This window comes from Lactuca serriola, chromosome 4, assembly GCF_051521515.1.
Source record: "Lactuca serriola cultivar US96UC23 chromosome 4, Lser_US96UC23_V15, whole genome shotgun sequence".
Classification (NCBI taxonomy): Eukaryota; Viridiplantae; Streptophyta; class Magnoliopsida; order Asterales; family Asteraceae; genus Lactuca; species Lactuca serriola.
The window spans coordinates 32,074,033-32,091,901 of record NC_136411.1 but is presented as its reverse complement, the minus strand read 5'-3'; the positions used below and the strand labels follow the sequence as shown (position 1 = coordinate 32,091,901).

The window sequence follows — 17,869 nt, the reverse complement described above, 5'->3', positions numbered from 1 at the left end:
GTGATGTTGTGTTGTAGCAATCAGTAGGTTTGTCTCCTGGTATTGAGCATTCTGCTTTGTGATAATAACATGTGGAACTATACGTTATTTTTGCTTGCTGGTTTTCACCTATGGAGTGCCCTTAGGGATTGTCGGTGGTCATGTAAGAGAGCTTGAAGATTCTTGAGCAGCAATTTGTTCTATAAGGAAATCGTGTATGGTAGGATTTCTGCATTGTGATGCTTGTTTGGTGTTGTGTGGGACGACGATTAGGTCCCCTCAAGGTAGTGAAATGAGGAGAGTATCTTTAGAACTCATGAGGATGGGCAAGCAGTGTAATAACGACAAGGTCAGTATGAGACCAGGAGCATTCCGTCCATGGACTGAGGACCTGGTAGGGGCATTCCATTCGTGAGATGTAGGACAAATGGTCATGATTGATCATTTAATCTCTTTGCGATACTCTCAATATTGATGCATTGATGGAGATCAGAAGACCCATTAATTAGTCAGTTTGGATAAGGAACGGTCAAGAGCCGTTGGGAGTGTCAGTCGGGTATCGGAATGAATCTGTGAAAGTTTGCCCCGTATTCCTGGTTGTTCGCAAATTGTTGTTAGGGGTCGAATGAAATGTTGAAGTTCTTGATTTGATCATCTTCCTTCGTCACTTCGAAGGTTGGTAATGGCATGATAGAGAGTCAAGGGTATACTAAGGTTTTTGTGTAAAATATGGATTCAGATTGGTAAAGTTCTGCTATCGACCGATTTGAGGATCTTTTCCGCATGATCGGTGGTGTCTTCTATCAGAAACTGGGGTGTATTCCTGGATGGCCATTTCGAGATGGCTTATAGTGGAAATTTGCGATGAAAATCGCGAGCCTATCCATGTGAGGCAGGCATCCTGGAGGACAGTAAGGTGAAAGGGGAAATCTTTTGGTTTCTGGTGTGAGTCGCGAGTTTCAGGCGGAAGGTATGATGTCATCGATGGTGAAATCCAGGACTGTTGGGTTAGAGCGTCCCTGTTTTTCAGGTTCTGTGAACCGGGTTATATCTTTCTCCTGATTGTCTATGGCAACACATTGGGTTGGGAGGGTTGAGGCGGTCCTGCTCTATGCAGTAGGCCAAGATACCCGGTGCGGGGCGACTGTAAGTCGTAGGCACGGAGACTCAGGAGGAGCAGTAGGGTTGAGGCAGTAGGCCAAGATACTGGTGCGAACCAACTGTGAGTCGTAGGCACCGAGGCTCGGGGGGAGTGTTAGGGTTTAGGCGGTAGGCCAAAAAACCCTGAGAATTTCAACCCTGGTGGTTGAATTGATTCGACATGTTGGTATTCCAGCCCGAGGATTGATCGGGCCAGTCATGGGTGTTCATGATTATGAGCTAGCAGTAATGTGTATATTAGTTCAGGGGTTAATGCACACGTTGTCGATCGAAACGAGAAGGTTCATCTCCCAGTTTGTCTCCCATTGTTCATCATATCATGGGAAATTTTGTCACCATTATTAGCTTTCTCTGGAAGGATTATCGAATCTCTTTGTCTAGAAAAGAATTTTGGCAGCAGAATATGATCTGTGGTTATGTTTTCTGGTAAGAATTTTAGGTTTCTAGGGTTGTCTAGTCCGTTTAGGGAATAAAGGGAATGGAATTAACAATGGCTAGTATGGGCGGTTTTTTGGGGAGTCAGACCAAATTCAAGTTTCCGGATTGCCAATTTTCAGGTGAAGAAGAGTTGATTGGCTGCATGGGATTATGGATTTGCTTTCTTCGGATTGGAAACTTTCTATTGGGTTTGGACGCCTTGGAAAGTTTATGGTATGTTCAAGGTTGTGGGTGTGTCCCTAAGGATGTCGGGCTTGCCATGGATGGCAAAGGATGATTTCGAGGACGAAATTAAATTTAAGTAGGGGAGAGTTGTAACGCCTTGTTCCGAATCGTTTTCCTAATTCGGGACTGTGGCCTGAAGATTGGTTATCATAAGGCTTAGGGCCTTTGGAAAATAGATATGTAGACCCATTTAGGAACATATAATATAATTGAGGTTATCCGGGAGTTCGGTTTGTGCCTTGGAGCCAAGCGGTATATCGGTAAAGTGGCAGTTTGAGTTCTTTATGAATTTGGATTTTCATTTGGAAGGTTTTGAGGTAAGGATAAGTTGATAGATGTGTAGAGCTTCTCGCCACCTTTTCGTGGATATAAACAACGTCAAAAACAGAGTTGAAGCGAAGAAGTTATGGCCCTTTGAAGTTGGAGTAGTTCGAATGAGTGATCGTTGACTTGTTAACCAAGCTCATTTAAGGCTTACGGCATGAGCATAAAGTGCTCATGACGTGAGGAGCGCATGATGCACCAAAACCCTAATTTTCGGGTATTTAATTTTATGAGATGACTAGGGTTGCTTATCCTCTACCTCTTTCACTCCCAAGACCTCTGGAATCCCTAATCTCCCCCCCCCCCCCCCATTGAAGTCATTGGTCATTCTTGGTGTTATTCAAGAGATTTTGAAGCTTTGAAGCCCTTGGAAGAAGAAGAATATCATTGGTGGTGCATTTTTTAGCTTCTTGGTTGCTTCATCAGCTAGTTCTGGAGCATTTGGACCTTTGTAAGTCCTCAAGCTCATGCTTTTCCTTTCCTTGTTTGCTAGATCTAAGTTTCCATGCATTTATGGCTTGCAATGTTGGTTAGCATGCATGGAATCAATAAATTTGGCAACTTTATGGATTATGATGGTATCTTAAGTCATATAAGTTCTAGATCTGGATTATGATCATGGTTTTGGACTCTAAGTTTGAGTCTTGGACCTTTTTCCTTCATTTTGTGCCCAAGTTGATATTGGGACATGTATTGGACATGCATGTCCAAAATACTTTGATTTTTATGGTCCTTTGGGTCTAGAAAGACCCTCTAGACTTTCCCATGTCAAGGCTTAATGGATTAGGAGCTTAACTCTTATTTTTGGTCAGATTTGGACTCATAACGTGAGGGATAAGACCTCACGACGTGAGAGCGTATCTAAGGAAATTTTTGGGCATAAATCACGACCTCACGACGTGAGCATCTCCTGTACATGTTTTGGACTCGTTGAATGTTGGCTAGTTTGGTCTTGGACTTATCCTTTGGCTTGGGCTCATAATGGACTAAGGATTTTAAAGTAATGGACTTCTGGTTAGGCTTATCTTGCTGGGCTTGCCCTAATGGACCTTGGATGGTGATTTGGGCATTAGTGAGCCCAATGGAGTTGGGCCTTGTTTAGGCTCAATGGGCTTTGGCAAATTGTGGGCTTGGTTAGTTGGACCATTTATGGGATTAGTGCTTAGTGGTTTTTTCATGGGTAATTATTAAAGAATGGTTTGGTTGTTTGGTTCAGTTCGTGGTGAGTTGTCCTCACTATACTAACAGGGTCGAAGGCACCAATGTCGGCCCTTTTCAGATTTGTATCCGAGTTTTTTGTATGTTGATATGCTTAGTGACCTGTTAGGTCAGTATCCTGGTATGTAGGATGATGTTATATTAGTGACCTGCTAGGTCGGTATCCGGGTATCTAAGATGATGCTATGATTAGTAATATGTTAGATCGGTCTGACTGTTTTTACATGCTAGCTAGCTTATGAGATTTATGTGTTGATTGTGTATGTGGGGATGGGTTGAGGTAGGGCATGCTTTGTGCAGAAGGCCAACAAACCCAGGGCGGACCAGATAGACTGCAGACCCATTAGGGCATATCAGTTAGGCCGAAGGCTCGGAGAACGGTCCAGACAGGCTGAAGGCCCGAGCGGGCGGACTAGACATGCTGGAGGTTCTGAGAGTGGGGCAGTTAGACTGTAGGCCCGGTAAGGGCAGTCTAGTCTTACTGTAGACTCTATATGCATGTTGTTTGTTTGCTATGATATGGTTATGACTTGTATAGTGTTGGTATTTAGGGGGAACTCACTAATCTTCGGGCTTACAATTTTGGATTTTGTTTCAGGTACCTCGGATGATCGCGGGAAGGCGAATGCTTGATCATACACGTCCTCATATTTTATGTTTTGATTTCTGGGATACTCTAATATGAAACTATTTTGAAAACATTTTGTAATTAAATGGTATATTTGAATGGTTGAAAAAGTTTTAAATTTCCATAAATTTTTATGGATGTTACACGATCGATCCAATTACGAACCGACCAATTAGATTGGATATCTAATTACAATTGAATTGGATCGGATGCGAAGTTTCAAAATCCAATTGGATTTGATTGGTTATTGGATCATCCGGAAAATCCAATGGATAATTGAACCGATCGGTTCCAATTAGATACCCAATTTAATCCAATAAACATATAATATTACAATCCAAATCTAATTACTATCATACATACTTATAAAACTAGCATTTTTTCTTGAATCTCATGCATTTGAAACCCCCATTCTTTTTTCCTTTCACCACATTCATTTGAAACTCCCATGACTTTTCAATTTCCTTATAATAATAATTATAATTTGGTAATTAGGTTAAATAAATATCAAATCTAAATTGTATTCATATATAAACTAAATTTCAATATTAAAATAATATCTTTAATTTTACTTATAAAATTATGTTTTTTAACTTTTAACATATTATACTTAATTTATTAGTTTTAATATATTGTTGGATGTAAACCATTATCATTTTAAAGGTATAATTTTTGAATAATTTTTATAAAATACTTAAATTATTAATTAAAATATAACATTATAGGCTCAACTTGAATATAAATTTTATTTAACTTAAACAACCCAAAGATTATTTTATAAATAGTTAAAAGTGATAAATTGTAGTGTCTTTCTAATAATGATTGTAAGTTGGTTAATAAGGTTAAATAAATATCAAACCTAAAGTGTAATCATAAATAGACTAAATTTCAATTTTAAAATAATATATTTACTTCTATTTATAAAGTTATGTCTTTAAATTTTAACATATTATACTTAATTTATTAGATTTAAAATGTTGTTGCATGTAAGCCATTATCAGTTTAAAGCTACAACTTTTGAACAGTTTTGACAAAATACTTAAATTGTTAATTTAAATATAACATTACAGTGTCAACTTAAATATAAATTTTAGTTCCACTAAAAAAATCAAATAATATTTTGTAAATAGTTAACAGTGATAAATTATAGTGATAAATGAAAAAACTAAATTGTAATATCAGTTTAACTAAAATATTTCCTAAATATATTTATATAATCGTTAAAAAATTTCAAATAAGTAGCTTAAAATAACTTATAATAGCAATAGTTAAAAATAACTCTATATAAATAATTATATTGTTACCTTTAAAATCAAAAAAATAATATTTGATTTTTAAATAATTATAATGATAGAAATTAAAACATTAAACAAATAAAATTTAAAAAATTAGTTAAAAATAACAATTATAAATAATATTAAACCATATATAATATTTAATTTTATTGATGTGTAACTCGCGAGTAGAAGTCATTCAAATGATTGAGATTATGACGTTATAATAGATTTATATCTTATCATATAATTAAAAATAATCAAAATTTTATATCAAATTAATATACGAATTATTATATCAAATTTAACAACAAAATTATTGTTATATTTTAAAAAATATATATTTGTAAAAACTTCAACTATATAGGTATTTCTGCGCATTACAATGTCAACTAAAATATAAATTTCAGTTCCATTTAAAAAAACTAAAGAATATTTTGTAAATAGTTAAGAGTGATAAATTGTAGTGATAAAAGCAAACACTAAATTGTAATTTCAATTTAACTAAAATATTTCTTAAATATATTTTTATAATCGTTAAAAGTTTCCAAATAAGTAGCTTAAAATAACTTACAATAATAATAGTTAAAAACAACTCTTTATAAATGATTATATTGTTAGCTTTAAAATAAAAAACAATGTTTGATGTTTTAAATAATTATAACGATGGAAGTTAAAACATTAAGCAAATAAATTTTAAAAAATTAATTAACAATAAAAACAACTATATATAACATCAAATCATATATTATATTTAATTTTATTCATGTGTAACTCGCGGGTAGAAGTCATTCAAACAATTGAGATTATGAAGTTATAATAAATGTATATATTATCATATAGTTGAAAATAATCAATATATTATATCAATTTGGTATATACAAATTATTATATCAAATTTAATAACAACGTTATTGTTATATTTAAAAAATCATATATTTGTAAAGATTTCAACTATATAGGTGCGCAACGTGCGGACATTCGCCTAGTTATTATATATTCAATAAAAATTAAGTTGAAAACTTGAAGTTAATGTTACTTTGTTAGTCTTATTTAGCGTAATTATGTGCGATGTTTTTTTAACAACTTAATGCATTAAAAAACTCTAGCAAGAAACAAGAGAATAAAAAATTAAAATTACAAAGTGGTGGCATTAATTTGATTTTTTAACCAATCAACCTAAGAAAATACAATTTTTCGGTTTCCACTTTTGAACCAAATGAACGAAAACTCATTAACAGAGTTAAGAATTAATTATTTCCTAAACTTATTTCTTCCAAACACATTATCATTTCTAAAAATCCAAATGATCCAAAAAGTAGTATCCAATATCAATTCCACAATATCCTTTCTCTTAGAATTACACGCGCAGCAACTTCATTTTATTAAACCAATCAAAAATATTTAATGGATAAAACCAATCCAATCCAACATCAAATTGGATCGATTCGGTTCGTATTTTTTTACTAAATTGGATTGGATCGGTTGAAAAATCCAAAATCCAATGGATGATTGGGTTGGATCTATTCTATCGAAATCCATTGAATTTAAACTGATGAACACCCCTAATTTAAATATATTCAAACAAAGTGGGTCTTAGCTCATAGGAGATCCTTAAAAAGGACAAGGTCATTGTTTTGATTCGTGCTCCATTAATTTATTCATTATGTTTTAAGGTAAGGCACTAATACATTATTTACATATGTTCAGCAATATTTGCAACAAAATCCCTGTAGCTTAGTGGTAAGAGTCAGATTTATATGTTAGATGTTAATGGTTCCAAGCCCACACCTCCAAAAACTTCGATTTTTTCAAACAAATGATATGAGTTGTTTTGGGTATGTCACGTAGCTGGCACGTTAACCGAAGCCCAACCCTCCAAAAACTCCGATTTTTTTTCAAACAAATGATATGAGTTTATGTGGGTATGCCACATCAGTCGGCACATCAACCACTTTTCCACCTTGGTTTGTCACCTAAGCAAGTAACCTCCTTGAAAAGGTAAAAAAGGGCCAAAATGCAATATTTTACTGGTTTTGAAGACATTTTTATATTAAAAAAAATTGGGGACTAAAACGTAAATTGGCCCAAAAGTTTGAGACTTTACTAAAGATTTCCCTAAACTAAACAAAATAATAAGGAGACATAATAAGAATCCATGATTTTGATTTTCAAGAATTTTAGGGTTCAAATTGATTAAAGCATAGGAACAGAAGAACATGTATAGAATAACATGAACCAGATCTTGCTAATAAACACGAAAATCTTGATAATTTGGGAGTTGATTTATCGGCTTGTAAATTGGAAACTCCTAATGGCTAAACTTGGAATGTGATTCCAACATGCAATGAGTACAAAGAGAGTAAAATGGATATAAGGGTAGATGTGGAGACGATTTCAAAATATTTTCTCTGATATCGTTCAACTCTTATTTCATAAATTCAAGAACATAAACTTCATCATTCATCAAATCACCATGGACAGAAAAAATACCGGAGAACTTTGGATGGCAAAATCGACCAAGAAGTAAATTTTTGAAAATTGAAAATTGAAACTGCTGAATGCAGATCGAGATTACAATTCAAGATTTAAAACTACCCAAAAATTAGCTTGATTATATAATCGGTATATACTACTATATTTGAATGCAGAGAAGGATAAAATCCACTTTTTGTAGTGAAATAGAAGTGGGCATGAAAAACTATTCTTTTATTATTATAAAGAGAAAAGATCTAATGTTTATAAAAATATTAAAATACGATAAGATATATTAAAATTTGTTAAAAGGTTTCTTTAAAAAATATAGTAACATTGATATATTTTTGATATTTGTTATATAAAAGATTAGGTTTCATTTGGCGGGTTAGGTTACTAATGCGTGAAAAAATTATGTTTGATTAAATGGTGTAGATATAAGAGAAAGGGGTGTTTTAACATGTAATTGGGTTTAGTTTGACTGCAATATTATTATAAAATTTTAAAACTAAAAAATATATCAAATACAGAAAATAATTTATATTTGTAACTTTAGGATGATACACAATCCTGCCCCCAAATAACTCTTTTAAAATAAAATTTGAAAGATATATATTTATTTTATATCATTTCAATAATAGCAATTTGAAATATATATGACAAAGTATAAATATATTTCTAATTTAATTCTTTGTTTTTATTATTCCTTTCTATTATATATGTAAGCGCAACTTGAAGATCCCTAATAAGTGGGGGTTTGTCTAATGTAAGGAATATGGTGACGTGTAGTGTTGGTGTGGCTCTGATGATAGTGGGAGGTGAATGTGGTGACGGGGATAGATCCTGGTGGTGGTCAATCTGAAAATGATTGTAATAAGATGATGATCGCTTGGTGGTGTCGATGTTTGGTTATGAAGAATGGTGTTTATGTGGCTAGAGATAATGGGTGGTAACGATGTAATTGATTGAACCTTTTGGGTTTGTGATGGTTTGAATTCCCCTTGATCTCTACATGTATATACATTTTTATACATATCTGCAAAACATTGATCCCCTTATGCGGTTCTATTTAGACGGGGTTAGTGGGTTGGACCAACATTAAAAAAAAATAGAAACTAAACGGACGAAAATGATACAAAATGAAAACTATGACCAAAAATGCAATATTCGCTAAACCATAGGACCATTTTTTAATTTTAGTCTAATAATTATAATAAAACATAGAGTAAGATACAATTATGGTCTTTGAGGTTTGCCAAAATCACACTTTTAGTCCTTTTATTCGGCTATTGGATCTTCGTCATGAGTGGTCTATATGCATGGTTTTGGTAGCACACTTGGTCCTTAAACCTAACCATACTAACATCGTGGCTGTTAATTAATAAAAATGACAAATTGGCGGTCGTACCAAATCAACAAAAAGCACCCTCGGTCCCCCAAATGTCCAATTTTTTTTTGACACAATTAATGGACTCGGACATGATTTATGGCATTTCATCAACCACCTAATAGAGAGTAAAACTCCCTAATAAAGTTTTTAGATGATAACCAATTTAAAACAATCAACTGAATGCAAAATTCAAATTTATATAAAGGGGATGTGATGTACATATAGAAAATAACCAGGAAGAAAAATATTACAATCCTTAAATTGTGGTGAGCTTCCTTGCGATATTTGATGATTTCAAAACAAAAGTGATGAATTTTCATTCCATTCTTTATGAATCGATTTGGGTATGTAGAATCGTAAAGGGGTATGTACGTGGTTTGGGGGCACCACAACCATTACCACCGCCAATCATCACCACAACACCGCCGATCACCACCGCCAATCACCACCATCGCCACCAACAACCAACACACAACTATCTCACCAATGACCATCAACCCCACCAGTAATCACCACCATCACCAACACCAATCAGCATTATCACTGTTACCAACCATCATTAGATATGTCGGAAAAACAATAAAAAGTAAGGTAAAAACAATACTAATCACAGAAGGGGTTAATAATATTTCCATGAGCGACAGGTGGATTCCGACTGGAGGCGTTAGAGTCGACAGTTGAAGCTTCTTCCAATCGGAGAGGAAGATGGAGAGACAAGGATGGTGGTGGAAGAGCAACAGTGAAATGTGCGAGAGCAGTTGTCTTCGATCGGAGGGAGGTAGTCAGCATCGACGCTGACGTTGAATCGATTTTTAGGGTTTAAGAATGAAAAGTGGGGGTATTTTTGTTATTTGTCATCTATGAAGGTGAGCACCGATGTCATGAATACCCTCTTCATGGAACACCATGACAAAAAGTCAATACTAGGATCAAAAGTGAAATTTTGGTCAAACCATAATCACCATTCAATATATTTCTAATATATTTTCTTAATGATATAATTAAACCAAATATAAAATGATAAAATTTGTTATAATTTGAATAGGTAAGAATATTTGTAGGGGTAATTAGACACTCTTACTAAAGGTATACAAAAAAGGGCAAACTTAATGGGGCCTTTTAGTTCAGTATCGGAAAAGGGGGAATTGAATCAGATATACAAATTAGACATTTATAAAAACCCCGCCATATAACCTTATCTTTGCTTCCATTCTTGTCATCGGCGGTCTTTCAAGAATTCAACTCCGAAAGTCCCACCCACAGGAACCCTAGGGCCTAGAGCTAAACCATTCAGGTTTCCTTTCAAACTTTTGATCATTATCTCAACTTCATTGTTCTTTTCGTTATTATCTGTATTGACTATAAACACCGGACCTAATTTCATCACTTTTTATATATTTGGTAGATATTATTAAACATTTACGATTTTAATCATCAAGAAAGGGGAATGTTATCCTCTTTATAGATGTCTAATTGTGTAATTGGCATATAACATGCTATATATAGCAATAATATAATGCTTTTGGAGGGATAGACACAGGTAACGTCTCTGGGAATTATGTATTGTAACATAGATATAAGATTTATGTGGTGATCACCTATAATGGGTATAATAAGGAATTTAGAACTCTAGTAGTTAGACAAAATATACTAAGATAGTATTACTGATCATGTGCATGTTTGTTGTTCATTTGTATATTTGTCTTCTAGTTCTAGCTAGATATTAGTTGTATTTTTCTTTGAAGTAACCGGTTCATATACGTTTGAAGCAAATTAAGATTCATATTTCCTTCTACTTTACAGCCTTGTGAAGTATCCAACCTTTAGGAACTATGAAAGCTCAACGCCAAAGTTCGGATAGAATCAGCATTCTCCCTCAAGATATAATTGAAAAAATTCTGACTTTTATGCCAATCAGAGATGCATCGAGGACAAGCATTTTGTCAAAAAAATGGAGACATTGCTGGAAAGGCATGCCTAAACTTGTATTTGATGAAAGTCTCATTAATGTATCATCTGATATTGAAGAAGTCAAAACATATAAGCTTGTCATTACCATATCCCATGTTTTGTTGCTACACAGGGGTCCGATATCGGAACTCTGTATATGTATCACTGATGCATTTATTAAGAATGAGTTTGACCTGATAATACTTCATCTTTCATGGAGCAAGAATATCAAGAAATTCATTTTCGAAGTTTATCGATACGGTGAATATTACAAGTTACCGTGTTCATTCTTGTCATTGCAAGGATTAGAACACCTAGATCTCAGATGTTGTGAAATTGAGGTCCCATCAATGTTTAATGGATTTAGTATGTTGAAGAGTCTGAAATTTTATGAGGTTAACATCAATGCCACTATGCTTCAGCGATTCCTTGTTAGTTGCCCACTACTTGAGGAATTTACATGGGTAAATAAAGTTCATATAACATTTTATGTACCTTCGTAAATTAAAAACCTTCTTACAAAAGGTATTTATGCAGATTGGACAGTATGTTACAGACTTTAGAGGAGAAAACAAGTTTACATTTGTTGACTTGTTTAAGTGTTTACCTTCAGTTCAAGTTGTGAACATCTCTGGGGTTTATATTGAGGTAATACATACTTAACTTGGTTCTTTTATCTCATTCAAGAATGTTTGTTTTAATCATTAATGTTCTGGGATCTGGTTATAGTACTTCTTGGCAGGTGTTATGTCACAAAAGCTCCCCACTTCACTAGTCTACTTGAGGGTACTTGTTCTTGAAGTGTGTTTTCATGAACAAGATCAGATTTCCTCCACTCTCTGTGTGATCAACAGCTCCCCGAATTTAGAGAAGATTAAATTGAAGGTAAATGAAAACTGTATGTTATCACATGCATGTGGTAATAGATATTCATAATTTTACTGACAATTTTGACATGTTTTCTGATTAGATGGTTGGTTTATATGTTGAACAAACTTTGACTGCTTTGCTTGATCCTCAAGACTATTCGGGGCTCAAGTTGGATCATCTTAAAGAACTGGAGATAACAAGTTTCCATAATTATGCTCCTGAGATGGAATTTCTGAAGCTCGTCATTGCTAAGGCACACGTGCTAGAGAAAGCACGAATCGAGCTTTGTACATTTGTTTCTGTTGATAAAGAAAATAAGATGCTTCGAGATTTGCTAAACTTGCCATTTCCACGTGCATCACCAACAGCCAGGTTCATTATCGAAAATGAGGCAAATTAAGTATTTAGTGATGTCATTTTAATTGTTAAAAATATAAGGGTTGTTAAAGCACAATGCCTTAATTTATTGTCTATATTGAACCTGTTTAGATGTCTTTTTGGATTATTATGACAAGCGTTAAATTCCCAAATTCAATGTATCCATCTATTTTGATGCTTGACCAATAAACCCAAGTAAGGGTTATAAAATCAATGTATATGATTTCAAGACTAAAATACAGAATGTAAATACAGTCACAAAGGAAAACGCAAAATACATGTTATGCATTTACATGCATGTCTATCAAGCCCCTTCTTGTCATGCTACACAAATACAAAATATTTTTAATTTTCTTAAAAAATCAAAAACTGTATTTAGGTGTAAATTAATGCAGTCTAAACTTGAAATAATGGAACCAAAACTATAAATTAGCCATTTACATAAACCAACCAGAAACCTTTTCATTGCTATTTCAAATCCTTTGGGTCTGTTCCTGAAAAAGATCAAAAGAACACCAGAGGTAAATTTATTTGCAAATTTTCTTTTAGCATCTTATTTACCTCAAAATCAAAAACTTACATGCACTACATGTGATTATAATCCCTTGCATGTCATGATTTTGACGAGTTTGATATTCAATATAATACATTTGTTGCTTCGAACAAGTAAACACAAAATTGTTTCAATTTTGATCTTAAATTTACATATATGGTATACCATAAACGCGTGTCAATTCATTGTTTTGTTGTTTCGGGCTGTGCTGGCAACTCCGCTTTTGTGTGTCTTCCAGTGTTTCATTTGTTTTATTAGAACTCTTTGTTGTTTCGGGCTGTGCTGGCAACTCGGGTATATATATATATATATATATATATATATATATATATATATATATATATATATATATATATATATATATATATATATATATATATATATATATATAGCTTATTGAATACTTTATCCATTTCTGATTATTTGTTCATGTGTTCCTGTGTTGGGATACTTGTTGAATCATCAACTTTATGAATACTCTACTTAATTTTTGTTTCCCGTAAAGTAAACCTTAAACACTAAATTATGTTTCAGTTGCATAATGTCTAATGATAAAAGTTGGACTACTAATCCACATCGTCAATCTCCCAAGTTCCAGCTAGGACTCGACTCTTTTGTCGAGAGATCCATGTTACACCTAGATTGTAAAGGTGAAACCAGATGTCCGTGTGAGAAATGTGATAATCGTTACTTCATGGATCTGAAAGCAATGAGACGTCATGTTCGTATATATGGTTTCAGTCAATCATACAAAACGTGGATATATCACGGTGAACATTTAATCCCATGCAGCTGTAGATGTTGTATCGCCAAGCAACGAGATGGTTGATGTTATTGACGATGTTATGTGGGAGTCTAGAGAAAATGATACAAACCTCGATGAAGGAACCTCGAATACAAGGGGTAGTGGTGTCGATGATGATTTTGAAGAGTTGTTAGAGGCAGTCGAAACCAAGATTTTATGAAATGTTTTGTAATTTGGAAGAATACTTTAGGTTGTGGTATGGATTAATATTTTGGATTGGTTGTGTATGGATTAATGTTTCTATAAAACGTTATCAGATTTTATAAATGTTATATTGTTTTTTATAAATTTAATGTAAAATTAAAAAAAAACAAAACTGTTTTTGCGGCGACATCTGTTGTGGCGACATCTATGTATTAGCGGCGACAAGGACCCTTTAGCCAGGGCCGGTCTGGTAATTTTGAGGGCCCTGTGCTACAAGTAATAAATGGGCCCTAATATAAGAAAAATAATTAGTTTAAAAAATCATCTTAAAGGAGGTGGTTTGAACCTTGGTCTATTTATGAGGAAGCTAAAACAAGTACACCTTAAAGCCACCTGAGCTACTGGATTTTTTGTTAAGATTGTACGTTAATGTGTGTGTGTGTGTGTGTATATATATATATATATATATATATATATATATATATATATATATATATATATATATATATATATATATATATTATAAAGGCATCAGTTAAAAATAAAAAGAAAGGAGTTGACAGGAATCGAACTCTGGGAGTTTGGCAGGAAACAGCAAAACGCGGCTTGTAGAGCCAACTAAACTAGAAACAATATGTTAATGTTATTGCGTAACATGATATATAATATATAATAAATATATAAATTGGCTAGAATACGGGCCCCATTTTTTCCCCGGCCCTGTGCGGTTGCACACCTTGCACACCCTCAGGGTCGGGCCTGCCTTTAGCGGTGACTAGATGCGTATTAGTGACGAAGCATCACCGATGACACATTTGCAGCGACATGTCGCCGCTAAAGGTATTAACAGCGACAACCCAACCCTTTAGCGACGACACACATGTCATTTTCAGATGAAAACTAATGGGCTACATAAAACTTTTATTAAAGAGTAAATTACACGAATGGTCCTTATGGTTTAGGGTAATTTTCACGTTTGGTCTCTAACTTATTTTTTAGAAAAAACATCATAAATGGTCCCTGTAGTTTCCCCAAATCTGAAGTTTATTCCCCATGGTTTAGAAATTTCATAGTTGGTCCCTATGCTTCCAAAACTTTTGACGATTGGTCGTTGCTAACTCCGTAAAGTTTTGTCCGTTAACTGAAGGGTATTTTCGTAATTTCTTACCACAGGAACCATTTATGATGTTTTCTTTTATTTTTTTTAAAAATGAAATAATATACAAAGAGGGTCCCACCCTCTCTCTCTCCTCTCTCCTCCCTCCCTCTCTCTCTCTCTCTCTCTCTCTCTCTCTCTTCCCTCATGTTTTCTTCTTCGTTTAACACCACACAAACACCCCTGATACTTGATATTGTTGTCCAAATTTCTTCTTCATTAGACTGCCAAGACTCACCCACCGGAGGTGGGTGGTCCTCCGATCGTCGGAAAATGCGAAGATGAGAGATATGAGGTTGTTGCCTCCATCCAAACCTCAAACAGATCCCTTCCCGTCGAAGCTCAACCCCTAAACACCCCATGTCGTTGCTCTCATTTTCTTCTCCTTCAATCTAAAGAAGACGAGGTCCCACGCCCCCACTCGACTTATGAATTTGTCAAGTTCTTTCTCAAACAGATGAGGGCCAAAATCCTCCCTCCCCCTTTCGCGTTAGCCGGAAATGAACAGACAAGAGAAGGGTTATCAGAAAATCCAACAGCCTATCTTATTCTTCATCGATTTCAGTCGTCGGACCACCACTTTTGACCAATCCGTTCGATTTCCATTCCGATCAGATGAAGACGATGTCGAGGGCGAAGTGAAGGCTCGTCGGGGATCAACTATTCCCTCCTCGTGATCTGTTAAACCCCACCAGACCACCTCATTTGCTGATTTCGTTCGTACTTTACCCTCCCAATCAGACGGAAATTGAACCCACGAGGGTCGCCGGAGTTCGAAGTCTGTCATTTCTTGTGATCTCTCAACCTCACTAGAGATTCCTGATTTTTCCTTATGTTCGTTTGTTTCTTCATCGACCTAATGAAGACGACGATTACTTTCCTAATTGTTTTTACCAATTAACTCAATCCCCACCTCCTTATAAGCAACCACAAAGTTTCTTCCTTCCATTCCTATTCATCGATTCAAGAACCCAAAATTCAGAATATGTTTAGTACTTTAGGGATTATGGTGGTGTTCATACGAGAGAGAGAGAGAGAGAGAGGGTGGGTGGGACCCTATTTGTATATTTTTTCATTTTAAAAAAAATAAAAGAAAACATCATAAATGGTCCATGTGGTAGTGAAATAACGAAAATACCCTTCAGTTAACGAACAAAACTTAACGGAGTTAGCAATAAGGACCAATCGTCAACAGTTTTGAAAGCACAGGGACCAGCTATGACGTTTCTAAACCACGTGGACTAAACTTCAGATTTGGGGAAACCACAGGAACCATTTATGATGTTTTTTCTATCTTTTAACTCGTAAGGTCTCTACTGTTTGTTTTTGTTACGCACTTGGTCCCTCCCATACCTAAAAAGACTATTTTTCCATTGAGTTTTTAATTTATTTAAATAAACTCACCCCCAACCCCACCCGATCCCTCACCTCACCTTACCTACCCCATTATTTTTCCCTATTTAAATGATATTCTTTTTAGGTAAGACAGAGACCAAACGTGTAACAAAAACAAACAGTAAGAACCAAGCGCATAACAAAAAACAAACACTAGAGACTTTCCGAGTTAAAAAAATAATTTAAAGACCAAATACGCTAATTACCTCAAACCATAGGGACCATTCATGTAATTTACTCTTTATTAAAATGTCGTCCTTAAATGTTGGTTAAATGGCCCAATAACGGAAAATTGTTTACAATGTCATTTGCAACGTCATTAGGGAGCTTTTTCGAATTTAATTACAACTTTGATTTGGAACTGAAAGTTACTTTATTTGTGTAGAAATGTTTATTTTATTTTTCATAATAACTACTAGAAAGTATATATTATAAAGTATAAAAATTTACTTCTTTAATTATTTATTTATATTAGAGTTAATCACATAAATGACCTTATATATTGAGTGCCTTTTTTTTTCGAATTAAACATCCACTTTATTTTTTTTCCTGAAACAACCCTTATATTTTTTCAATTTTTCCCGATTTGGCTCTTACAATTTTTATTTTTTTGATTTAGCCCTTACATTTTCATTTTTTTATTTGGCCCATATATTTTTCCGTTTTTGGGATTAAATATCAGCTTTAGCTTTTTTCTTCTAAAAAAACTCTTAGAGCTTTGTTATCTTGGACGATTTCTAGCATTATCATGCTAGATGCTCTCAACTTCATGATGGTTTGGAGTAAATATAAAAAAAATGGTTATGTAAATCCATTGCTTGATGGTTGGTCAAGAACATTGTAGGTACATGTAACGATATCACAAACTTGTAGGTACATATAACGATATGAAAAACTTCAACCTAATCAAGGGTTATCGATATTGAATTTTTTTATTTTTTTATTTTTTTTTTCTGTTGGTTATGAAAAATGAAGGGTGAAAGTTGTTATTAGACTAGGAAACTTTTGTGTCAGTTATGTAAATTGTCTATTTGTCAAGGTGACTTATTAATATTTGAATTCACTTTATAACTATTTATAGTGTTGATTAATGAGATTACGCACTTCTTTTGGCCAATTCTATTATTACAAAACGATCTCTGACACTTACAACCCTAGCAGCCGTTTTTTTTTTTCTCTTCTTCTTCAATCGATCACAACCCTTTTATCCCCTGCTTCTTTAATCGATCCACCACCCAAGTTCTAGTCTCCATGGCCTCTTTTCATCCAGAGCTGACAATATAACCAATATCAAAAACTTCATCCTTGGAGATGGAAAACGGACACTACACCTCCTGACTGGAATTGTTCAAAATTCATTGACGTGCTTATGACGTTATCGACCGCATCATCCCCTTATAAATAACTTCACCAAAACCTATAGAGAAAGACAAAGGTGTAGCATCATATATAACATTATGGAATAGGCTTGATTCAATCGATCTACTATTGATGTATAAGGTTGTT

General features: G+C 34.2%; 1 protein-coding gene across 1 annotated transcript; it reads left to right on the top strand.

Moving 5' to 3' along the window:
• The first annotated feature begins 10,944 nt into the window (after positions 1-10,944).
• Positions 10,945-12,332, top strand: LOC145098186 (F-box/FBD/LRR-repeat protein At1g13570-like). The gene is made up of 4 exons (XM_079035850.1): positions 10,945-11,526; positions 11,600-11,710; positions 11,792-11,947; positions 12,033-12,332. Exons 1-4 carry the CDS (start codon positions 10,945-10,947, stop codon positions 12,330-12,332), a joined length of 1,149 nt encoding a protein of 382 aa, XP_078891976.1.
• The last annotated feature ends 5,537 nt before the right edge of the window (positions 12,333-17,869 follow it).